This window comes from Oncorhynchus gorbuscha, linkage group LG09, assembly GCF_021184085.1.
Source record: "Oncorhynchus gorbuscha isolate QuinsamMale2020 ecotype Even-year linkage group LG09, OgorEven_v1.0, whole genome shotgun sequence".
Taxonomy (NCBI): domain Eukaryota; kingdom Metazoa; phylum Chordata; class Actinopteri; order Salmoniformes; family Salmonidae; genus Oncorhynchus; species Oncorhynchus gorbuscha.
Window position 1 is genome coordinate 16,287,779 of NC_060181.1, and position 26,322 is coordinate 16,314,100.

The window sequence follows — 26,322 nt, forward strand, 5'->3', positions numbered from 1 at the left end:
AGTAACTGTAGTCCTCTACACTAGATACAGTAACTGTAGTCCTCTACACCAGATACAGTAACTGTAGTCCTCTACACTAGATACAGTAACTGTAGTCCTCTACACTAGATACAGTAACTGTAGTCCTCTACACTAGATGCATTAACTGTAGTCCTCTACAATAGATACAGTACAGTAACTGTAGTCCTCTACACTAGATACAGTAACTGTAGTCCTCTACACTAGATACAGTAACTGTAGTCCTCTACACTAGATACAGTAACTGTAGTCCTCCACACTAGATACAGTAACTGTAGTCCTCTACACTAGATACAGTATATGTAGTCCTCTACACTAGATACAGTAACTGTAGTCCTCTACACTAGATACAGTAACTGTAGTCCTCTACACTAGATACAGTAACTGTAGTCCTCTACACTAGATACAGTATATGTAGTCCTCTACACTAGATACAGTAACTGTAGTCCTCTACACTAGATACAGTACAGTAACTGTAGTCCTCTACACTAGATGCATTAACTGTAGTCCTCTACAATAGATACAGTACAGTAACTGTAGTCCTCTACACTAGATACAGTACAGTAACTGTAGTCCTCTACACTAGATACAGTACAGTAACTGTAGTCCTCTACACTAGATACAGTAACTGTAGTCCTCCATACTAGATACAGTAACTGTAGTCCTCTACACTAGATACAGTAACTGTAGTCCTCTATACTAGATACAGTAACTGTAGTCCTCTACAATAGATACAGTAACTGTAGTCCTCTACAATAGATACAGTACAGTAACTGTAGTCCTCTACACTAGATACAGTACAGTAACTGTAGTCAGATACAGTAACTGTAGTCCTCCACACCAGATACAGTAACTGTAGTCCTCCACACCAGATACAGTAACTGTAGTCTTCTACACTAGATACAGTAACTGTAGTCCTCTACACTAGATACAGAACAGTAACTGTAGTCCTCTACACCAGATACAGTAACTGTAGTCCTCTACACTAGATACAGTAACTGTAGTCCTCTACACCAGATACAGTACAGTAACTGTAGTCCTCTACACTAGATACAGTACAATAACTGTAGTCCTCTACACTAGATACAGAACAGTAACTGTAGTCCTCTATACTAGATACAGTAACTGTAGTCCTCTACAATAGATACAGTAACTGTAGTCCTCTACAATAGATACAGTACAGTAACTGTAGTCCTCTACACTAGATACAGTACAGTAACTGTAGTCCTCTACACTAGATACAGTAACTGTAGTCCTCCACACCAGATACAGTAACTGTAGTCCTCCACACCAGATACAGTAACTGTAGTCTTCTACACTAGATACAGTAACTGTAGTCCTCTACACTAGATACAGAACAGTAACTGTAGTCCTCTACACCAGATACAGTAACTGTAGTCCTCTACACTAGATACAGTAACTGTAGTCCTCTACACCAGATACAGTACAGTAACTGTAGTCCTCTACACTAGATACAGTACAGTAACTGTAGTCCTCTACACTAGATACAGAACAGTAACTGTAGTCCTCTATACTAGATACAGTAACTGTTGTCCTCTACACCAGATACAGTGCAGTAACCAATATAGTTATTCTCTCTCCCCTGGATAATGCTATTTACTGTGGGAGCGGAGACATGAGATGAGGTGATTTGTCATTGTGACAGGAAGGCTTTGTCATGGCTTTTAACCATAGTAGTACAGATTACAGAGGAGAATCTCTTCTTCTTCTTCCTCTTCTTCTGCTCTCTATTTCATCAGTCTGCTCCAGTGTCCGGTGGTGACGTGTAAACGTTAGCCCTCCATAATGGCCATCTTTGTTTCACATAAATCACACATGTCTGTCTCAGGATGTTGTTTACAGTGTGTTGGCTAGGCTCCATACAGAGTGTGTTTACTGAGTCTGGGAGGCTGTTCATCCCACACTGCACCCTATTCCCTTTGGGCCCCGGTCAAATGTAGTGTACTACATCGGGAATAGGGTGCCATTTGGGATACGATCCTGTGTCTGTGTTTTTATTGTGTAGAAGGAGGTAAGTAAGGAATACGCTAGAGGCTGGGCCGGGCTCGATTACAATCTAAAGTGGACATTGCCCCCTTGTTGACTCTCCTTCAAGGGTCTGACAGGAATAGGTTCAAATCCAATTGTATTAGTCACATGCTCAAAATACAACAGTGAAATGCTTACATACGGGCCCCTAACCAACAATGCAGTTTCAAAAAAATATGGATAAGAGTAAGAGATAAAAGTAATAAGTAATTGACAAGCAGCAGTAAAGTAAAAAAGTGAGACTATATACAGGGGGGTACCGGTACAGAATCCATGTGCGGGCACTGCAAATTGTCTGGGTAGCCCTTTGATTAGCTGTTCAGGAGTCTTATGGCTTCAGGGTAGAAGCTGTTTAGAAGCCTCTTGGACCTAGTCTTGGCGCTCCGGTACCGCTTGCCGTGCGGTAGCAGAAAGAACAGTCTATGACTAGGGTGGCTGGAGTCTTTGATAATATGTAGGGCCTTCCTCTGACACCGCCTGGTATAGAGGTCCTGGGTGGCAGGAAGCTTGGCCCCAGTGATGTACTGGGCTGTTCGCACTACCCTCTGTAGTGCCTCTCTGACCTCCCTATAGGCTGTCTCGTCATTGTCGGTGATCAGGCCTACCACTGTTGTGTCATCAGCAAACTTAACGATGGTGTTGGAGTTGTACCTGGCCGTGCAGTCATGAGTGAACAGGGAGTACAGGAGGGGACTGAGCACGCACCACTGAGGGGTTGGTGGAAACGGTTTGATAGAAGTTGGATTGTGGAAGATACAAGAGTGTCATTGTGCAGGAGTTCATCTTTTCAATCTTCAATGTAAAACACTGCTGTCGGTGGTCGAACAGTACTCTTCAGTGATTGAATGTCTAACTAACTCACTACCTCTCACCCCTCTTCTCTCTTCTTCTCTCCTCTTTTCTGACTCACTCTCCCGCTCTCTCTCTCCTAGGGTGAGCCAGGTGCCCCAGGTCAGAGGGGTACCCCAGGGGAGCGAGGTCGCCCCGGACCCCCTGGTGGAGGGGGGTACTCCTCCAAAGCTGATACCCCAGTGATGGGCCCAGTGGGACCCAGGGGAGAGAGGGGCACCCCGGGCTCACCAGGACCTTCAGGGTCCCCTGGACCTTCAGGAATACCAGGCAACGAGGTGAGACTCGATTATGAATTGATTACTAGTTATGTTCGTGTTTGTTCCACAATGTCTAATGGAACACAAAACCAACAGTTTGGTCAAAAGACTAAAACCCAAAAGTGGTGGTTAGGTCTCCTCTTATGTCTCTCTTCCTCTCTTTCTCTCTCTCTCTCTTTCTCTCTCTCTCTCTCTCTCTCTCTCTCTCTCTCTCTCTCTCTCTCTCTCTCTCTCTCTCTCTCTCTCTCTCTCTCTCTCTTCTCTCTCTCTCTCTCTCTCTCTCTAATCCACAGCCTGTGGTCAACTATGACAACATCAAGGACTTCATTCGCCAGCAGGTCATCAAGATATTTGATGGTGAGAACATGGTCTTATTTTAGTTTAAGTTTATCACCAATACTTTATATCTGCCCATATTTCCTATTTGAGCAGTGGCAGAGAAAGGAAACAGCTTTATTGATTATTAGGTGGTTTATCAACTGGAGTTGTACTGTATCCCCCTACAGAGAGGATGGCCTACTTCATGTCTCGTATGCAGCAGCCACAAGAGGTATCGTCCCCCGGTCGTCCTGGCCCCCCAGGGAAGGATGGTAACCCAGGTCGAAATGGGTCTCCAGGGGCCCCGGGTCAGCCAGGACAGATAGGCAGAGAGGGTCGCCAAGGGGTCCTGGGACCACAGGGTGAGTCTAGAATTCACTTGATTCCTTTTGTCGTAACTCCTGAATACCATGGTCATGATAAATACATAGGAGATCATAAACAGTTATGACAAGTGATGTCAGCTTAGCGTAACATAAAGGTTAGCTCCTCTCTCAAGTGATGTCCTCTGTCGTTTCTGCAGGTCCACGAGGTCTGAAGGGAGAGAAAGGTGACAAGGGTGTAGGGGAGATGGGTGACAGTGGACCCCCAGGAGCACCAGGTGAGACGCCACATCAGCCTGTTGAAATGCTTAACTCGTCACTATCCTGCCAAAGCTTCATTAAGTTAGTTCTTTCAACTGCTCTGCTCTTTTATAGTCACTGTGTATCCAGCGCTTCAATGATGTTCTCTGTTCCTTCATCCCCCCGCCATAGGTGTCCCGGGCCCCCCAGGCTATGGCAAGATGGGCCCCAGCGGCCCCGTGGGTCAGCAGGGGGTCCCTGGAGTCTCAGGAACCCCTGGACAGCCGGGCCAGAAGGGCAGGGAGGGCCGGTGTAACCCCTCCGACTGTATGAGCCAACCAATAGAGTGGAACCCTAAGGGCCCTCCCGTCAAGGGCCCCTACTAGAGAGAGAGAGAGATTATTGAAGAGGAGAGGAGACACAGAGAAGATGGAGAGATAGAAGAAACCAACCCAAAGACCAGAAGGCACTAGAGACAGAAGTGAGGGGTGAAGAGAGAGAGAAGAGAAAACAAAAGACCAGTCGATCAACAGAAATCATCCCAGGAAAATAAGTGAATACTGAGGCACCCATAGTTGATGTGGTCTTCTTCATCGATCCCTAATTCATCAAAGTGTTTGCCAGTTAGCTGTCCACCTCACCGCCTGTGTAGAAAATATATACAGATGTAGGATCTTAATTTGAGCCAGTTTGCTGAAGCAGGAAAACAATCCTGCAGCAACAGGAAATGTTCATTATTATGTAAATTATTATTCATGGACGTTTTTGTCAAGGTTGATACATAGGGTTAGGGTTAGTATTACATTATATTATATCAAGTATTACATTTCTAAGTGGAAATTTTAAACATTCAAAGCCTTTTTAAACACCAAATACACTACACATTTTAAATGTCCTGCATTGTAGGAAAATTCATCCTGCAACAGCCTGATGAAATGAAGATTCTACATCTATATGTGTAGGACCTTCTTTTAACTGAAGACATAGTACTGGCTGAAGTGGCTTTGATAAAGGAGATCATGTGGACACCGCTATCCTGCCTCTCTACTCTCTGTCTTATCTGTTCTGTTCATTCCTTCAAAATGTCCCAACTTTAGCTGTAAGTTCATTCTATAAGATATACATGCTTAGTTTGATAATACCAGCAAGAGCAAATCCAGCCTTCAAAAAACTACCTGCAAACTCTTCCTCATCATCACTATCACCCTCCTCTCCATTCTGATTATAAAACGTGCCCGTTGGGAGTATTAGACAGCTGCTTTGTGCTGTTCTGCTTTGATCTTGCTTCTCTCTAGCAATAGAAACAGAATGAATAGAACTGACATGGCACTCCCATTACAAATGTTCTTTATTCTTTATGCATGCTATGTTGTTTATGTTATTTCTATGCTTGAATATACACCATCACTTGAATGATGTCTGATGCTTTAACAGATCTGTACTCTATATAATGGCCTTCTCACCTTCTCTTCCCTGTTTGTGTGAGAAGATCATAATGTTCACCTTCCCAGAGTGCCTGTTTTGTAAATATTTATATTTATATAATGGCTTGTTATACCTTTTGTATTGTGGAGTTGGCGTCAGCATGGCTTACCGTGTGTTTGTTATGGTCAACTGTCATGTATCCACTACCAGGGTTTTTTTGAAAAATATTTTAAAGGGAGTAATTTGTTCTGTAAAACAAATGATTTATGAGGGAATTGTGCCTTTTGTATAAAAACAGATTGGATTTATATATGGTGGTATTATTATGCTCAGGAAGGTATTTTCATGCGTGTCAGAAAGTACAGGACATCATGTTCAACGGCAGCATTTTCGAAACTGCCTCAAAAATCACCTTTCTTGTTATATAGCAATCTATTAACAAGTGTCTTACCACACTACCAAATGTATTTTTCACAACAGATGAACTTGAAAGAGATGCTTTGCTCCTCGAGTACACCACTGGTCCTGAAAGATGAAAGATTCCCAGAATCAGAAGGCGATAACGCAGGAATTCTGGGAATGTTCCAAACAGAATTTCTGGAAGCTTAGTAATTTTGGGAAAGTTCCCATAATTTAGCGATCCTAAGCAGAAGTACATTCTTTATGACCACTAAGAGTTTTCAATGTCATTATCAAACATAAGAGAAAAAAGTTGAACATCCATATTCACTCATACCATCGCTGGCATCACTGTGCCAACCAGCTTCTCCCTGTATCCATTACTAACTCAGTACAACTTGTATGTCGCCTGCCTTGTATGTTGTGTTGTTCTTTAGTTTGACCTGTCATATATACACGACAGGGTGTCACCAACCGCTAGCTATGTAATGGATATCGCCAGGTTTAGAAACATATAGATGTTCTGAGTTGTTATTGGAGTTTTTTCCTGAACATGTGACCTGTCCAGAGGATTTCCTGGTCAGGAATAACTACTGACCCTAGGTATACTAAATACCCAAACAATAACATATCTCCACTCTTCATTCCTAGCTTTTACAAACATCTTGTTAAAACAACAGCGCTGTTTCCCTGCTATCCTCAGTAGATCTGATTGTTTCTGTGTCACCGGTACATTTTATTAAGCCATCCTGTGTAAAGAGATGTTATTTTTATGGAAACTTTTCTGAAAAAGCTAATAAATTTTGCAAAGCAGACATGTTGTTGATCAGCAGATCAGAGACGTCCAAGTATATAATGTGACTAGTTCACTGTGGTGTTGACATACCATCAATGTGCAGTGTCTTTCCTTGAAATGCCTTTCCTTGGTGCTCTGATTGAAAGCATACTAAGGATAAAACGTTAACTAGCACTTTATTTATATTATTCTGCTTTTCAAGTAAGCCGGTTGCTAGAGATGTTATTGTATAAACTCCAAGCCACCTGCAAGAGACTATTATGTGAATGAGTGCAAGAAGAATATCTTTCAAGTGGAAGGCTTTCACAAAAGCTTGACTTCCGCAGCTTTGAGAGCGTGAGCTGGTATTACTCACAGTTGGATAGGGGTGGCTAAACAGAAAAGGATAGAGCAGTCCAACTAAAGAACACCATGGTACTGGAACTGGGCTGTGTTGGCCCACACTTTACACATTATAGGCCTTATACCAGAATACCGACCACTGGGATAATGTGGGGTATGTCATTATTCTCTAGTCTAGGCAGACTACATGCACCTCAACACTTAACGTTTTGCATTTTCTTGGAAAACAGTTGGCAACCAACTTACTAGCACTGACTGGACTGGAGTGTGGCAAGAAGACAGAGAAAGGCCCTTTCCGTTAACACTTCTCTAATCCCACTGGAATAATGACCATGTCATTTAGGTACAATAATTGTTTCTATTCAGAGATCCAACAGTTCCCACATGGTAGGGAAGAACATTCAGGTTTTACAAAACTTTATTTTGTATTCTTTTGGAATTGGTTGACCTGAACAACCAGGGGGGGAAAAAGAAATGACACGTCTTTACAGATGAATCATATAAAGAACAATAAATAGTTTCTGTTAATGAAAATAACATGTCCTAGTTGTTATTAGAATGTTGACATTGATTGACTCTGTGGAAGTTAGTTGACAGTGGCATAGAAAGATTGATTACAGTAAGACAAACATTTACAAAGTTGTGCAGCACTGACTTATGGGAAATAGATGGGAGTGTTGTTGCCAGTCAACTAGAGGAAGAGATCAAGGCTAAAAAGAAAACATGTTTTCTAAAATGAGGCGAAGGTAGTAAGGGGCGGCAATGTACATGTGAGATAATTCACTCGAGCATTTCACTATTACACTCGAGCATATAGGCGAGGATTTTAGCAATACATCTTACAAAGGTACAGTATGGAGCGTGGATTTTAGCAATACATCTTACAAAGGTACAGTATGGAGCGTGGATTTTGATCAAAATCTTTAATTGGTACTTTTGTGTACACTTGTAAGCCACTTGTTGTTTGGTGGCAGGTGGAGTGGGTCATATGCTTGCCTTTTCTGCTTCAAAACATTTATAAAAATTCATATTTCAGCTATTAAACAATAGCATTTAAAGTGACCACGGTATATAAAATGAAAAAGCACCAATCATTAGACACAAAGTCTATCTCTAGTCCTCCCAGTCCAGGGACTACGGCTGCTGCTGATGACATTTCAATGACATCACTGGATATGATTCTGATGTCACTAAGTTTCACCCATGACGCGTTCAAGACAACTGGGAACCCGAAAAAAAAAATGATGATGTCAGTGATCTTCAGGTTGGGAAGTTGAAGCTCTAGAAAGAGGCTTGAGAATCCCGAGTTGGATGACCGTTCAAAACTATTTTTTTCCAGTCTGAGCTCGTTTTTTTTAATGAGTTCCCAGATGTCTTGAACGCACTAAAGTTGGAAGTCTGAGATTTCAGAGTTCTGAGCACCCAGTTGTTTTGAATGCAGCATCATTCTATTTCCCTCTGTGGTTGGGGGTGAGGCAGTTGGATGTGACTGACATTGAAAAAGCCAATCCCGAACCAGAGATTGTAATTTCAGAGGGGTGTTATTGGCTGTGAGTGGCTGTCCTCAGGGTGATTTAAAGTAGATGGGCATGGTGTATGTTGCAAACAGTCTCCAAACAGTTCAACTGAAGGTTGTCAGTTTAGGGGTCAGAGGGGCAATGTCAGTCATGATAGTATTTCCCCAACTCCTCGCTCTCATTGGGATCCAATAAAGAAGAGTTCTCTCTCTCTCTCTCCTCTATCCCTGCTTCTCTCTCTTCTGTCTCTCTCTTCTGTCTCTCTCTCTCCCCTCTATCCCTGCTTCTCTCTCTTCTGTCTCTCTCTCTCCCCTCTATCCGTGCTTCTCTCTCTTCTGTCTCTCTCTCTCCCCTCTATCCCTGCTTCTCTCTCTCTCTCTCTCTCTATCCCTGCTTCTCTCTCTTCTGTCTCTCTCTCTCCCCTCTATCCCTGCTTCTCTCTCTTCTGTCTCTCTCTTTCTCCCTGGTGTTGTGGGGCTCTTGATGGAGAGGTCTCAGGTTAGACTCCGGGGCCCTTGACCCTGGCGGAGTCCTGTAGTCTGGGGGAGGTGTAGGCCGAGGCAGCCAGGCAGGCTGCAGCCTCACAGAACCCTGGAAGACCAGTGGGGCCCGCCTTACCAGGACGGCCAGCCTCTCCTGCCGAGCCCTGGGGGCCTCGCTCACCAGGCTTACCGTTTCGAGCCACTCCGTCAATACCCGGGGGACCTGAGGAGGAAGGGTTTTAAAGTTTTACTTTGCCCCATATTACTGAAAAAAGTTTCTGTCTGTATCCAGATTTTTTTTTAAATAATATTTAAATAGTAAAGCATGCCATGTCATGAAATATGCAGATAGACGTATTCAAAGTAAATGTACATTGTAAAACTTCAGACTGCCAGCGCAGCTTTTTAACTCTGCCCGGAACTTTTGGACTTTATAGCACTCCCAGAAGGCATGAATTATTGAGAAGTTGTTAGTTTTATACTAAAGACATGACACTGCAGTTGTAGTGTAGAATTTGTTTATTTTGTTTTTTGTATTATACATTCTATACATTTAGATTAGTTTATGCTGGATTTAAGAGTACAGTTTTGTTAACTGTAATTTTGTTCATTATGTTCCAACACAGCCTAGTGTTGCCTATATCCATTATTTTAAAGCCTTGGTTCCAATAGTTCATATTTTTCTAACAGATTGTCATTGTGATAGACTCTCTCTGCAAGGTGTTGTAAATCTTACCATATGAGCATCTGTTTCTGACCCCAACATGATTTCCTCCAAAAGTGTTCAGCTCGATATTTTGTGATAACATTTTTAAGTTTAAATGTTTTTTAAATCTAACATTCATTTAAATAGGCAAGTCAGTTAAGAACAAATTCTTATTTTACAATGACGGCCTACCCCGACCAAGCCCTCCTCTAACCCGGACAACTGTGCGCCGCCCTATGGGACTCCTGATCACCGCCGGTTGTGCGACAGCCCGGGATCGAACCAAGGTCTGTAGTTATGCCTACTAGCACTGACATGCAGTGCCTTAGACCAATGCACCACTTGGGAGCCCAATATAGTATTTGAAAAGGTCTACATTAATCAGTCCAAAACAGTTTTTCATTCTGTCATTGAAATCATTGTATTTCCTGTTACTCTGTCATTTGCAGTTTCTATGCCTTTGCTTTTCCATGTGGGCCAATTTATCGGTGAAGCTATCAAATGATTGTTCCATAAGGGTGTGATTTTAGGGAGATATTTTGGTTATTGTACAATTCATTTAATTTTCTTTGATGTTATTATAATGTTCTTAACTATGAAGTTGTTAATGTTCTTAGGTCCACCCTTTGAAAACAAACAGGTGAAAAGATTCTATGTATGAGCTTACACATCTTCATTATGTGCCCATTGTTCCCCTATAGTGCATTTAACTATATGTCGCAAGTAAAAGCCTTGGGTGGCGAGTTGATACAATTCCATGTCTGGAAGGTTAAAACTTCCCTATTTATTCTACGAGTTTTATTTTCCCATATGAAGTCTGTTATCTGATGTCCGAGAATACTTTTTTAAAGTTCTAAAGAGGTTTATTCTACCTATAAGATTAATGGGAGAATGTTCATATTAATTAGATGCGCATTAATTTTGTTGAGTGATGATATAAAGTTATCTTTATATATTTGTTGTTTTTTGTCACTTCTTAACTTCATCATAACTATTTAGTATTTTTTTGATCCACTTAAAGGATTGCTGTAGATCATCAGTTATTATATTTATTTTTCATATTGCCATTATTTCAGTTTTTTCCACTTTCATTTTATATCCTTGGACTTTAGAGTATCCCAATAATGTTTTTAACAAGGGCAGCATTGAGTTTCATTATTAGTCAAGTACAGTATATCATGAGATCATCGTCAAATGAGTTTAATTTATATTCATGTTTATCAGTCCTCATACCTATTATGTTTGTGTCCTGTCAAATTCTTTCTGCCAGCAGTTCAATTGCCAGCGAAACGAGTAGGGGGAGACAGGACATCCTGTCCTTTTCCCCTTTTAAAGCAATTTCATCGGGTACTGTATTATTTGTGCATAACATTTATATAATATTTGTATTTACATGTATTATTTTAGCTGGAAAGTTGAATGCTTCCAAAGGTATAAATAGAAAGGTCCGCTTAAGACGGTCAACAGCCTTTTCATCATCAACAGCCTTTTCATCATCAACAGCCTTTTCATCATCAACAGCCTTTTCATCATCAACAGCCTTTTCATCATCAACAGCCTTTTCATCAACAGCCTTTTCATCATCAACAGCCTTTTCATCATCAACAGCCTTTTCATCAACAGCCTTTTCATCAACAGCCTTTTCATCATCAAATGCCTTTTCATCATCAACAGCCTTTTCATCATCAACAGCCTTTTCATCATCAACAGCCTTTTCATCATCAACTGCCTTTTCATCAACAGCCTTTTCATCATCAACAGCCTTTTCATCAACAGCCTTTTCATCATCAACAGCCTTTTCATTATCAACAGCCCTTTCATCATCAACAGCCATTATTGACAAATCAACATTTTTTTGTGTGTTATTCTGAAACATGTTCTTGTGTTTGTTTGTGTCTATTTTTAATAAACCCTGTTTGATTAATATGTATCAAGTCTGGTAAGAGTTTTGCCATTTTGATGCTTTTGAGTGTTGTTATTATTTTATTGTCCCACTTTATAAAATGTAATGATCTGTAATCTGCAGGGGACTCTCCAGATTTTCCTGGTTTAATATGACTGAAATAAAAGTTTAATACATGGAACTCGGAAGCATAGCATTGAGTGACGTTTGGTCTCATTGGAATAAATAGGGGCACTACTTTGTCCCAGAATATAAAATACAATTCTATGTGTAAGCTGTTCATCTCTGGAGCATTTCTCCGCCCGAATGTTTTAACAGTGTCTAATATGTATTTCTGTGTGATTTCAATTTATGCTTTATGCAATAGTATGCTTTATCTGAGTTTAACCTGTAGTTGTTGGCTCTTCAAAAGTAAAATATTATATTCCTGCTTAAGTTCAGAAATGTCATTTTCTTCTTTACCTAGTAAAGATTTTTATTGGCATTTTCTAAGATAGAATTTATTTTCTAAGAGAAATGAATTACTAACTCAGATTGAATTTATGCAGAGTATGAGATTATCGTTCTCCTAATATACTCCGTAAAAGCATTCCAAATGATGTCGGGGGACGGCTTTTCTCTGTGCTGTATGTCTACATTTGTTATGGTAAATTTTTTAAAATGTATTTAATACATTTCGGGAATTAAAGATGCGCTCTGTTCATTGACCATAATTATTCTCTCACTATAAGTGCATTTTCTGTTGGTGTAATTAAGCATGATACAGGAGAATGATCCGATATCACTATCATGGATTTTAGTACCCAGTATATTGTTGTGAGCATTTTTGGAATATAGAACTTGAAGAGCTTTTCAAACGTTGAGAGAAAAAAAAGTAGTCTTTTGAAGTCGGGGATAATAATCTCCAGGTGCCTGTAAAATATTTGTAGTAATTAACAATTGCAGCCTCTTTGGAGGCTCCTTGAATTTCCATTGGTTTTTGTATTGCTATGCCTCTGTCTAATTGGCTGAATGTTTGATTCAGGTCACCTGCCAAAATAATACTTCCTGTCTGGATTTGATACAGCGCTTTCAGAAAGTATTCAGACCTCTTGACTTTTTCCACATTTTGTTACATTACAGCCTTTTTCTAAAATGGAATAAATAAAAAAAACAGGTTTTCAGGAAATTTTGCAAAAAAACATGAAACAAAAACTGAAGGCACTGATGGTGCCAGGTTTCCTCCAAACGTGACACTTGGCATTCAGGCCAAAGAGCTCAATATTGGTTTCATCAGATCAGATAATCTTGTTTCTCATGGTTTTAGAGTCCTTTAGGTGCCTTTTTGCAACCTCCAAGTGGGCTGTCATGTGCCTTTTACTGAGGACTGGCTTCCATCTGGCCACTCTACCATAAAGGCCTGATTGGTGGAGTGCTGCAGGGATGGTTGTCCTTCTAGAAGGTTCTCACATCTCCATAGAGGAACTCTAGAGGTCTGTCAGAGTTATAATCGGGTTCTTGGTCACCTCCCTGACCAAGGCCCTTCTCCTCCGATTGCTCAGTTTGGCTGGGCGGCCAGCTCTAGGAAGAGTCTTGGTGGTTCCAAACTTCTTCCATTTAAGAATGATGGAGGCAACTGTGTTCTTGTGGACCTTCAATGTGGCAGACATTTTTGGGGGTTGTCATTATAGGGCATTGTGTGTAGATTGATGAAGAAAAAAGTAATTTAATCAATTTTAGAATAAGGCTGTAATGATGTAAATGTGGAAAGGAGTGGCTTCGTAAGAACCATTTCAAGGTCCTGGAGTGGCCTAGCCAGTCTCCAGATCTCAACCCCATAGAAAATCTTTGGAGGAAGTTGAAAGTCCGTGTTGCCCAGCAACAGCCCCAAAACATCACTGCTCTAGAGGAGATCTGCATGGAGGAATGGGCCAAAATACCATCAACAGTGTGTGAAAACCTTGTGAAGACTTACAGAAAACATTTGACCTCTGTTGCCAACACAGGGTATATTACAAAGTATTTAGATAAACTTTTGTTATTGACCAAATACTTATTTTCCACCATAATTTGCAAATAAATTCATAAAAAATCCTACAATGTGATTTTCTGGATTTTCTTCCCTCATTTTGTATGTCATAGTTGAAGTGAACCTATGATGAAAATTACAGGCCTCTCATCTTTTTAAGTGGGAGAACTTGCACAATTGGTGGCTAACTAAATACTTTTTTGCCCCACTGTAAATACTTGGGAATTAAATGAGTATAGTGGCTGGTGGGGAGAGTGTGTCCCCTGAGAGACCGAAGTGAGATGAGTGGAGGCACCACACATACTTCAGGGAAGTGTCTGATGCCTCCCACCTCCCCCGTCCTGATCCATCGGACAGAGTCAATCTCCCACAAATAACCACCATTGTGTCTTAATCATAATGGCCATCAAGGAATAATAATGACTTGACATCCTCTCCTAGTTTGGCCAGAACTCTTGTTAATTTTACTGACTCTGATCTGGCGGACTTACTAGACACAAATGATTTGTTTTAAAATGATGTCTGAGCGTTGGAATGTGCCCCTGGCTATCCGTAAATTAATAAAACACAAAACTGGTGTCATCTGGTTTGCTTAATATAAGGAATTAGAAATTATTTATACTTTTACTCAAGTATAACAATTGGGTATTTTTTCCACACCCACACTGTCATGTTTTGTCTTATTTTGTCTTGTCATTTTGCTTTTCCCTCTGTTCGTTTTCCCCCTGCTGGTCTTTTTAGGTTCGTTCCCCTCTTTCTCTCTTCCTCCCTCTCTCTCTTCTCTCTATCGCTCCGTTCCTGCTCCCAGCTGTTCCTATTCCCCTAATCAATCATTTAGTCTTCCCACACCTGTTCCCTATCTTTTCCCTGATTAGAGTCCCTATTTCTCCCCTTGTTTTCCGTTTCTGCCCTGTCGGATCCTTGTCTATTGTTCACCGTGCTGTGTCTGTGTATCGCCCTGTCGTGTCGTGTTTCCCTCAGATGCTGCGTGGTGAGCAGGTGTCTGAGTCTGCTACGTTCAAGTGCCTTCCCGAGGCAACCTGCAGTTCAAGATCGAGTCTCCAGTCTGTTCTCGTCATTACGAGTGGAAATTGTGCTTTATGATTGTATTTTTACTTTACTGGATTAAAGACTCTGTTTTCGCCAAGTCGCTTTTGGGTCCTCATTCACCTGCATAACAGAAGGATCCGACCAAGGAATGGACCCAGCGACTACAGACGCTCGTAACACTGCCGTCGAGATCCAAGGAGCCATGCTCGGCAGACACGAGCAGGAATTGTCTGCTGCTCGCCATGCCGTGGAGAACCTGGCCGCTCAGGTTTCCGACCTCTCTGGACAGTTCCAGAGTCTTCGTCTCGTGCCACCTGTTACTTCCTGGCCTGCCGAGCCTCCGGAACCTAGGGTTAATAACCCACCTTGCTACTCCGGGCAGCCCACGGAGTGCCGCTCCTTTCTCACCCAGTGTGATATTGTGTTCTCTCTCCAACCCAACACATACTCTAGAGAGAGAGCTCGGGTTGCTTACGTCATTTCACTCCTTACTGGCCGGGCTCGAGAGTGGGGCACAGCTATCTGGGAGGCAAGGGCTGATTGCTCTAACAATTACCAGAACTTTAAAGAGGAGATGATTCTGGGTTTTTGACCGTTCAGTTTTTGGTAGGGGAGGCTTCTAGGGCCCTGGCTTCCTATGTTTCCATAACGGATTACTCTATTGAGTTTCGCACTCTTGCTGCCTCTAGTGAGTGGAACGAGCCGGCGCTGAGGGACTCCACGCAGTGGTTAAAGATGAGATTCTCTCCCGGAGGTTCCTTCAAATGTGGACTCTTTGATTGCTCTCGCCATCCGCATAGAACGAGTTTTCTCCCTCCTCTGGCTCAGAGACTGAGCCCATGCAGCTGGGAGGTATTCGCATCACGACTAGTTAATTCATGTCCAGTAAAAGCCAGAGCTCATCAGAGGGCTACTAGTGAGCGCTACTACTTCTCTCCATCTAGATCCTGTACTACTTTGTCAGGCAGTGCCTTGATAGACTCTGGGGCTGAGGGTTGTTTCATGGACGGCATGGGCTCGGAAACATGACATTCCTTTCAGAGAGTTAGACAAGCCTACGCCCATGTTCGCCTTAGATGGTAGTCATCTTCCCAGTATCAGATTTGAGACACTACCTTTAACCCTCACAGTATCTGTAACCACAGTGAGACTATTTCTTTTTTGATTTTTCGTTCACCTTTTACACCTGTTGTTTTGGGTCATCCCTGGCTAGTATGTCATAATCCTTCTATTAATTGGTCTAGTAATTCTATCCTATCCTGGAACGTTTCTTGTCATGTGAAGTGTTTAATGTCTGCCATCCCTCCCGTTTCTTCTGTCCCTCTCAGGAGTGGAACAGGAGTGCCGGAGGAATATCATGATCTGCTCTTCAGTCTCGTTTCCTCTGGAGATTGTAGTATTGATCTCCTTCCGGGGACCACTCCTCCTCGGTGACTATTAAAGATGACGCCGGTACCATTGCTCTTCCTCTCCGGGGGGCGGGGTTTTTTTTGTTAGGTTCCTTCAAATGTGAATGACTCGGTTAAGAATCGATTGCTCTCGCCATCCAGCCTTAGAACAGGGAGCCAGGTGCTACTATCTTCGTCACCAGGCTCGTGGAAGAGTTAGGGCATTTTGAGTACCGGGTTCTGCCGTTTGGTCTCGCCAATGCGGCTGTTTTTCAGGCATTCCCATGCTGAACCTTTGTTTTTGTCTATCTTGACATACCATCTCCCGTCCTCTGGCTCAGAGACTGAGCCCATGCAGCTGGGAGGTATTTTCGTCTCTCGACTTAAGGAGAGGATTCCGAACGGAGGATCACCAACGTGTCGCCTGTGCCTCTTTCATTGCGGACTTGCTGGACATTTTGTTAATTCATGTCCAGTAAAAGCCAGAGCTCATCAGTAAGCGGAGGGCTACTGGTAGACGTCGGCTCGAACGTAAGAGCGAGGATTATTTGAGCGCTACTACTCAGGTCTCTCCATCTAGATCCTGTACTACTTTGTCAGTCCATCTCGCTGTGACCATCTGAACCGCTTTCTATGATGTGCCTAACCGATTCTGCAGGGAATTAGCCCTGGACGAATGGCGACAGTGGCTGGAGGGGGGACATGACTTTCCTTTTGTCGTTTGGACAGACCATAAGAACCTTGCATCCCCAGTTCTGCCAAACGACTTTAATGCCCGTCAGAGACATGTTGAACATTGTTTTTTCGTTCCTGATTTTTTCACCGTGATTTCATGTTCCGTCCGGGTATGTTCAAGAGAATTGTCCTATCCTGAAGGTCATGAGAAGTGTTTATGTCTTCCTTTACTTCTTCTGTTCCTACTTCCGCTGAAGGCAGGATTCCCTGGCGTTTGTGGCCCGTTGACGTGTCGAGTTGCAGTCTTTCTAGGGGAATTTCTATCACGAAAGACAGGTTAACTTCTGTCAAGACGTGTTTTAAGGGTCTTCCGCCCAGGGATTATTTGTCTTCTAAAAGACGCGTTTTACGTCATAGTGCTTCTATCCTCTCTCCTGCGTCGCTAGCAATTCATTGTCGTCCTAGTAACCTTCTTCCCAGCGCCAGTCTGACGATAAGTTCCTCCTTGCGCTTCCATCTGTCTGGCTGTTCTGCTCGCCAGCGCCCTGGGCTCACTGGTTGCCAAGTTAGACTAAGAACCTTGGTCATTAATGCCCGTCCGTTGGGCGTGTTTTTCGCTCGTTTCGAGCACTCTTGCGTCTATTCCCGTCTTTTCCGCTCTTCTGTGGCTGGTCCCGAGGGGATTCTTCCTTATCACGTTGTCGGGTTGACAGTCTGGGGAATTGAAAGACGTGACACTGCTCGCACGTCCTAGTAACGCCCACTCCTGGCTGTTCTTCAGTGGGCTTTTGATCGTGTTCGAGGCACTCTTGCGTCTATTCGCCAGCGCTTTGGGCTGCTTGTTCGGACTGCGCGCAGACGAAGTCAGGTAACTCTCCTCCTGCCGGTCGTCTCAGACCGCTCCCCATTCCTTCTCGACCATGGTCTCACATCGCCCTAGACTTCATTACCGGTCTGCCTTTGTCTGCGGGGAAGACTGTGATTCTTACGGTTGTCGATAGGTTCTCTAAGGCGGCACATTTCATTCCCCTCGCTAAACTTCCTTCCGCTAAGGAGACGGCACAAATCATCATCGAGAATGTGTTCAGAATTCATGGCCTCCCGTTAGACGCCGTTTCAGACAGAGGCCCGCAATTCACGTCACAGTTTTGGAGGGAGTTCTGTCGTTTGATTGGTGCATCCGTCAGTCTCTCTTCCGGGTTTCATCCCCAGTCTAACGGTCAAGCAGAGGGGCCAATCAGACGATTGGTCGCATACTACGCAGCCTTTCTTTCAGAAACCCTGCGTCTTGGGCAGAACAGCTCCCCTGGGCAGAATACGCTCACAACTCGCTTCCTTCGTCTGCTACCGGGTTATCTCCGTTTCAGAGTAGTCTGGGTTACCAGCCTCCTCTGTTCTCATCCCAGCTTGCCGAGTCCAGCGTTCCCTCCGCTCAAGCGTTTGTCCAACGTTGTGAGCGCACCTGGAGGAGGGTGAGGTCTGCACTTTGCCGTTACAGGGCACAGACTGTGAGAGCCGCCAATAAACGCAGGATTAAGAGTCCTAGGTATTGTTGCGGCCAGAGAGTGTGGCTTTCCACTCGCAACCTTCCTCTTACGACAGCTTCTCGTAAGTTGACTCCGCGGTTCATTGGTCCGTTCCGTGTCTCCCAGGTCGTCAATCCTGTCGCTGTGCGACTGCTTCTTCCGCGACATCTTCGTCGCGTCCATCCTGTCTTCCATGTCTCCTGTGTCAAGCCCTTTCTTCGCACCCCCGTTCGTCTTCCCTCCCCCTCCCGTCCTTGTCGAGAGCGCACCTATTTACAAGGTACATAGGATCATGGACATGCGTTCTCGGGGACGGGGTCACCAATACTTAGTGGATTGGGAGGGTTACGGTCCTGAGGAGAGGAGTTGGGTTCCGTCTCGGGACGTGCTGGACCGTTCACTTATTGATGATTTCCTCCGTTGCCGCCAGGATTCCTCCTCGAGTGCGCCAGGAGGCGCTCGGTGAGTGGGGGGTACTGTCATGTTTTGTCTTATATTGTCTTGTCTTTTCCTTTTCCCATCTGTTCGTTTTCCCTCTGCTGGTCTTATTAGGTTCTTTCCCTCTTTCTATCCCTCTCTCTCTCCCTCCTCCTCTCTCTCTTCTCTCTATCGCTCCGTTCCTGCTCCCAGCTGTTCCTATTCCCCTAATCAATCATTTAGTCTTCCCACACCTGTTCCCTATCTTTTCCCCTGATTAGAGTCCCTATTTCTCCCCTTGTTTTCCGTTTCTGCCCTGTCGGATCCTTGTCTATTGTTCACCGTGCTGTGTCTGTGTATCGCCCTGTCGTGTCGTGTTTCCCTCAGATGCTGCGTGGTGAGCAGGTGTCTGAGTCTGCTACGTTCAAGTGCCTTCCCGAGGCAACCTGCAGTTCAAGATCGAGTCTCCAGTCTGTTCTCGTCATTACGAGTGGAAATTGTGCTTTATGATTGTATTTTTACTTTACTGGATTAAAGACTCTGTTTTCGCCAAGTCGCTTTTGGGTCCTCATTCACCTGCATAACACACACATCCATAGAACAGTGATTGACATACAGTACTTGCTATATTTCCCCCTTTGTACTGTCTGTTAGTGTCCATTTAGCCCGTTGGCATTGGCTACTTCTATTGTTACTTCACAGAGAAGAACAGCTACTTGGGGATAGTAGAGTATAGATTGCATTGGGGGTAGAGGGAAAGAATATTGTTTCAATTTACGATAAGCTGGTCTTCGGCATCACTGTGATTCTATATTTTTCCTGCTTTGTCCTCAGTGCAGGGGGTCTCCTCCTTCAACTGGAAAGGTTTCTTGCAGTTTGTTTAGGGCTTTACTGATTCATTCCATCCTTTGCATTTTCTTCCACACCTGTTCATGTATTCAATATTCTCATGTTGTTTCATCTCATTCTGTTTTCTTGCTGGTCCAATTCAACTTCTAGTTTTCAAATGGCACATTTTGTTGTCTTGTTCGTTCATGCGCAAACCTTGTGCATGCATGTCTGACACAATAGCCACTACTTTCTTTTTGAGCGAATCTACTATTTAAAAAAACAGATTGTAGAAGTTTGTTTGTTTTGGTGAGCATTGAGAGTATTTTAGCTTTGTTTTCCTGGAAATCATGTAAGTGTTAATTACTCTTGTTTGCGTCTCCAAGTTGCTACTGAGCTTTTCCTCTGGGGGAAGCCATGGCTTGTTGGATTTGTGCAGCCAAGCAGCTTTACCAACTGATTGGTTCGCTGTTGTACATAACTGACTGCTCACTCTCTTACAGTTGCTGGGGATATATTGATTAAGCAATTTTAAGAGGCTTAATTTAAGCTTTGTTGTCTGGTTTCTACATACTGTATAACCACAGCTTATACATACTGTATAACCACAGCTTCTACATACTGTATAACCACAGCTTCTACATACTGTATAACCACAGCTTCTACATACTGTATAACCACAGCTTCTACATACTGTATAACCACAGCTTCTACATACTGTATAACCACAGCTTCTACATGCTGTATAACCACAGCTTCTACATACTGTATAACCACAGCTTCTACATACTGTATAACCACAGCCTCTACATATTGTATAACCACAGGCTCTACATACTGTATAACCACAGTCTCTACATACTGTATAACCACAGTCTCTACATACTGTATAACCACAGCCTCTACATACTGTATAACCACAGCCTCTACATACTGTATAACCACAGTCTCTACATACTGTATAACCACAGTCTCTACATACTGTATAACCACAGCCTCTACATACGGTATAACCACAGTCTCTACATACTGTATAACCACAGCCTCTACATACTGTATAACCACAGTCTCTACATACTGTATAACCACAGCCTCTACATACGGTATAACCACAGTCTCTACATACTGTATAACCACAGCCTCTACATACTGTATAACCACAGTCTCTACATACTGTATAACCACAGTCTCTACATACTGTATAACCACAGCCTCTACATACTGTATAACCACAGTCTCTACATACTGTATAACCACAGTCTTTACATACTGTATAACCACAGTCTCTACATACTGTATAACCACAGCATCTACATACTGTATAACCACAGTCTTTACATACTGTATAACCACAGCCTGTACATACTGTATAACCACAGCCTCTACATACTGTATAACCACAGCCCCATGCGTCTTATCGGTACCCGCATGCACCTCCACCTCCACACCTTTACAGCAACTGGATAGGTGTGTACAGGACCGTCACTGCTGTGTGTGTGTGTGTGTGTGTGTGTGTGTGTGTGTGTGTGTGTGTGTGTGTGTGTGTGTGTGTGTGTGTGTGTGTGTGTGTGTGTGTGTGTGTGTGTGTGTGTGTGTGTGTGTGTGTGTGTGTGTGTGTGTGTGTGTGTGTGTGTGTGTGTGTGTGGTGCTCCTGGGGCCTCACCTGTTATTCCCGGGGGTCCTGGCTGGCCAGCATGTGGTTTACCAGGATCTCCTCTGTCTCCCTTCGCTCCTCTCTTTCCTGAAAGAGAGAAATATGGAGGCATGGAGAGGGGCCAGTGGTATTAATCTGTTATATTATTCTTTGAGTGATCAGTGTCTCTTTTTATCTGGAAAGTCACCAATTTCAGTTTCTACCTTTCAGTCCGGTGTTGCCGATCTGTCCGGAGGCTCCAAACATGCCAGGGATGCCGCGGGCGCCGGTGAGGCCGTGTGGGCCCTGAGCCCCGGGAGCTCCTGGGGGTCCAGGAGGACCAGGGGGACCCATGACACCGGCTCCACCCAGTACGGCACGCTTAGCGCTCACCGCTACAGCCGCCAGACGCTCTGGATGAGGAGGATAGAGGATGTGTATAACCTACAGTCAATGTTTTACCTGGATACAGTAGACTCAGTAGATGTATAATGTTATGAACTCTTACCTTGCAGCATCTTCAGAACCACCTCAATGATGTGCTGGTCTGATGCATCCCGTCCCTGTAGAGGAGCAAGGAGAGGGAGAGAGAGGGAAAGATGGATGATAGGATAGTAGATGTAAGATGGAGGAACGGAATGTAGAGGAGAGGAAAGAAAATTAAAAAACAACCAATCATCAAGCAATCAGTCAGTCAATCACTAGCATTCTCTATTGAGGTTAATCATACCACTATCTCACTAATCTGTGTTGTTATGTTAAAGCTTTTTAGGACTCACTGCTGCCCCCACAATGCCTGGCATGCCTGGAACTCCTCTCTCCCCATTGAGACCGCGAGGCCCAGGCAGTCCTCCTGGTCCCTGGTCTCCTGGTTTGCCTGAGTCTCCTGTGGGGCCATTGAACCCTGTCTCTCCCCTCACTCCTTGCTGTGGAGGAAATAGTGGTAGATGAGACCCAAAGTGACAACAGAGTAGGTTCAACTAAATTCTACTAGTTTCCAATAGCTTAGACTAGCTTCAACTATCTTCTACTAGCATTGACTATCTTCAAATAGCATCAACTAGCTTCGACTGGCTTCAACTAGCTTTAACTAGCTTCAACTAGCATTGACTAGATGTGACTATCTTCAACAGGCTTCCACTAGCTTTGAATAGATTCGGCTAGTTTCAAGTTGCTTATATTAGCTTTGACTAGCTTCGATTCATTTTGACTATCTTCGACTAGCTTTGACTAGCTTCAACTAGCTTCCATCTACTATGAATGAAGTGTGATTGTGAGTAACCCCAGTGATGTTCTTACCTGTCCTTTGGGTCCAGGCTCACCACCCAACCCCTGCCAGAGGAGAGACGGACAGACAGACAGACAGACAGACAGACAGACAGACAGACAGACAGACAGACAGACAGACAGACAGACAGACAGACAGACAGACAGACAGACAGACAGACAGACAGACAGACAGACAGACAGACAGACAGACAGACAGACAGACAGACAGACAGACAGACAGACAGACAGACAGGTCAGTCCAATCCAGTCTGAAATCCTACCTGTGTAATACAGTTTTCCCCTTAGACTCAACCCTTCCTCTTCCAGAATGTGGCATCCCCCTTTATGATGCCTCCCCGTCCCATCCTGATAAAGCCACTCACCTTCTCTCCTTTCTCCCCAGCCAAGCCTTCTACACCAGGATCACCCTGAAAGAGTGAGAGAGCGTGTGTGAAACATAAATCTATTGATCATCGGCTATTACAAAGATTTTTATTATTACAAATTGCTATTACACAGTCTATTCCAATTGCATCATACGTGAGTTATTTTGGACACTTCATTATGCGGCTATGGCATTGGTTTAAATCACAGGCTTACTGCTACTCACAAAGTCTCCCTTCGCACCAACTTTTCCTTGGAATCCCTGTGTAAAGAAAAATGAGTCACACAGTAAATACAGTCAAATACATAATACATTATAATAAAGAGCAAGGCCAATATATTGATCCAGCTAAGGACTGCAGGAGACACAGCACACAGTAAGAAAGATGTAGTTTTATCTGAAGACATGGGAGATGACGACTCTCGTACTATCATTTATATTGCTAAGGCTCTGTGTGGGACAACGGCAGCAGCTTTATGAGGCTGGAGGATTTGTGGGTCAGCACTGCCACCAACAGGCCATTTGGATAACTGCATGATCACATGTGTATGATATAGACAGGAGTGCATCCTCATTGTGGCTTCGACGTTCAACATTAAAACGAACACACGCATGCACTCGCATGGACACACAAACAATATGTCTCGATGCAGACACATCCGTAAACTCACAGATGCAAGAGCACACACATATATTTTACACACAGGCACACACAAAGATTAAGGGTATTTTTCACACAGACACACACACACACACACACACACACACACACACACACACACACACACACACACACACACACACACACACACACACACGCACACACACACACACACACACACACCTTGTCTCCCTTGGTTCCTGAGATGCCTTGAGCCCCTGGGACACCCATAGGCCCTCTCATACCCTTGTTGCCCTGCAGACACACAACAACACTTAGATTATTGTCCTGGCTAGATGTGTGTTTACTTGTTATTTTAAAAGTGATCTCCTGTCAGGAACCGAAGTTAGAGAACCACAGATTAAGCCGAAAGTACATGTTTCTGCTGAGATGTGCAGAAGTGACTTACAGCCTTGCCGACAATACCCTGTGGCCCTACAGCTCCCCTCTGGCCTCTGTCACCCTGAGGGGGAGAGAGAGAGAGAGAGAGAGAGAGAGAGAGAGAGAGAGAGAGAGAGAGAGAGAGAGAGAGAGAGAGAGAGAGAGAGAGAGAGAGAGAGAGAGAGAGAGAGAGAGAGAGAGAGAGAGAGAGAGAGACGTAGAGAGATGAATTCAAAAACTCCATAGCACTTGTTATAGTGATGATGACTTGTTATAGCTATGGTGACTTGTTATAGAAGATACCTTAGGTCCAGGAACGCCCTCCATACCAGCTTCACCGGGAAGACCAGGCTCACCCTGACAGAGAAGGAGAGAGAGACCCCAATAACTACGGTGGGATAAGCGTAAACAGCAACCTTGGGAAAATCCTCTGCATTATCATTAACAGCAGACTTGTACATTTCCTCATTGAAAAAAATGTACTGAGAAAATGTTTTACCAAATTATCGTATGACAGATCACATATTCACCCTGTACACCCTAATTGACAGACAAACAAACAAAACAAAACAAAGTCTTCTCATGCTTTGTTGACTTCAAAAAATCCTTTGACTCAATTTGACATGTGGGTCTGCTATACAAATTGATAGAAAGTGGTGTTGGGGAAAAAACAAACATTATAAAATCTATGTACACAAAGAAGTCTGCAGTTAAAATTAGCAAAAAACAGACATTACTTTCCACAGGGCTGTGGGGTGAGATAGGGATGCAGGTTTAGCCCCACACTCTTCAACAAATTGGCGAGGGCACTAGAACAGTCTGCAGTACCTGGCCTCACCCTACTAGAATCTGAAGTCAAATGTCTGATGATCTGGTGCTTCTGTCACCAACCAAGGAGGGAATACAGCAGCACCTAGATCTTCTGCACAGATTCAGTCAGACCTGGGCCCTGACAGTAAAATCTCATTAAGACCAAAGTAATGGTGTTACAAAAAAGGTCCAGTCGCCAGGACCACAAATACAAATTCCATCTAGACACCATTGTCCTAGAGCACACTAAAAACTATACATACCTTGGCCTAAACATCAGCGCCACAGGTAACTTTCACAAAGCCTTCTATGCCATCAAAAGGAACATAAAATTTGACATTCCAATAAGGATCTGGCTAAAAATACTTGAATCAGTTATAGAACCCATTGCCCTTTATGGTTGTGAGGTCTGGGGTCCACTTAACAACCAAGAATTCACAAAATGGACAAACACCAAATTCAGACTGCATGCGGATTCTGCAAACACATCCTCAATGTACAACGTAGAACATGAAATAACCAAATCCAGAAAAGAGACGTTAAATTCTACAACTACCTAAGAGGAAGCGATTCCAAAACCTTCCTTAACAAAGCCATCACCTACAGAGAGATGAACCTGGAGAAGAGTGCTTTAAGCAAGCTGGTCCTGGGGCTCTATTCACAAACACAAACACAAACACACCCCACAGAGCCCCAGGACAGCAGCACAATTAGACCCAAGCAAATCATGAAAAACAAAAAGAGAATTACTTGACACATTGGAAAGAATTCTCCCCAAAAAACAGAGCAAACTAGAATGCTATTTGGCCCTAAACAGAGAACACAGTGGCAGAATACCTGACCACAGTGACTGACCCAACCTTAAGGAAAGCTTTGACTATGTACAGACTCAGTGTCACGCTCGCTGTCAGCGTGCATGTAATTCCACATCTTTAATTGGAGTGAAACTTTCACAAAAAACAGGTAAACAGAAACCGAATGTGACGCAACCGTGGCGCACACAAACATTCACAGAAAATAAAACATTACCCACAAACACAGGTGGGAAAAAAGGCTGCCTAAGTATGATTCCCAATCAGAGACAACGATAGACAGCTGCCTCTAATTGGGAATCACACCCGGCCAACAAAGAAACAGACAAACTAGAATGCCCACCCAAATCACACCCTGACCTAACCAAATAGAGAAGTAAAAAGGCTCTCTAAGGTCAGGGCATGACACTCAGTGAGCATAGCCTTGCTATTGAGAAAGGCCGTGGGGGGCAGACCTGGCTCTCCAGAGAAGACAGGCTATGTGCACACTGCCCAAAAAATGAGGTGGAAACTGAGCTGCACTTCCTAACCTCCTGACAAATTAATGGCCATATTAGAGACACATATTTCCCTCAGATTACACAGATCCACAAAGCAACACATCTGCCACGCTGATCCTCAACACTGGAGCTCCCCAGGGGTGCGTACTCAGTCCCCTCTTGTACTCCCTGTTCTCCAACGACTGCATGGCCAGGCATGACTCCAACACCATCATTAAGTTTGCAGACGACACAACAGTGGTTGGCCTGATCACAGACAATGACGAGACTGCCTATAGGGAGGAGGTCAGAGACCTGGCCGGGTGGTGCCAGAGTAACAACCTATCCCTCAACGTAACCAAGACAAAGGAGA

The 26,322-nt window shown here is 43.7% G+C and overlaps 2 protein-coding genes across 4 annotated transcripts in view; one reads left to right on the forward strand and one right to left on the reverse strand.

Annotated features, from left to right (window-relative positions):
- Positions 1–6,696, forward strand: part of LOC124043195 (collagen alpha-1(XVI) chain-like) — a 171,340-nt gene extending 164,644 nt beyond the window's left edge. For all 3 annotated transcript variants that reach the window (XM_046361490.1, XM_046361493.1, XM_046361491.1), the window contains 5 exons: positions 3,000–3,194; positions 3,470–3,533; positions 3,683–3,856; positions 4,018–4,095; positions 4,250–6,696. In XM_046361490.1, the coding sequence (XP_046217446.1) occupies positions 3,000–3,194; positions 3,470–3,533; positions 3,683–3,856; positions 4,018–4,095; positions 4,250–4,443 (705 nt within the window). In that variant the 3' untranslated portion in view covers positions 4,444–6,696. The remainder of the gene's footprint in view (positions 1–2,999; positions 3,195–3,469; positions 3,534–3,682; positions 3,857–4,017; positions 4,096–4,249) is intronic.
- Positions 6,697–8,876: 2,180 nt separating this feature from the next.
- The window catches only part of LOC124043196 (collagen alpha-2(IX) chain-like), a 38,443-nt gene continuing 20,997 nt past the window's right edge, over positions 8,877–26,322 (reverse strand). Inside the window, exons 22-32 of the mRNA XM_046361494.1 lie at positions 24,152–24,205; positions 23,877–23,930; positions 23,651–23,722; positions 23,032–23,067; positions 22,805–22,849; positions 22,452–22,484; positions 21,932–22,078; positions 21,661–21,715; positions 21,377–21,565; positions 21,183–21,260; positions 8,877–9,241 (exon numbers count right to left, since the gene is read on the reverse strand). Of these exons, the coding sequence (XP_046217450.1) occupies positions 9,036–9,241; positions 21,183–21,260; positions 21,377–21,565; positions 21,661–21,715; positions 21,932–22,078; positions 22,452–22,484; positions 22,805–22,849; positions 23,032–23,067; positions 23,651–23,722; positions 23,877–23,930; positions 24,152–24,205 (969 nt within the window). The 3' untranslated portion in view covers positions 8,877–9,035. The remainder of the gene's footprint in view (positions 9,242–21,182; positions 21,261–21,376; positions 21,566–21,660; positions 21,716–21,931; positions 22,079–22,451; positions 22,485–22,804; positions 22,850–23,031; positions 23,068–23,650; positions 23,723–23,876; positions 23,931–24,151; positions 24,206–26,322) is intronic.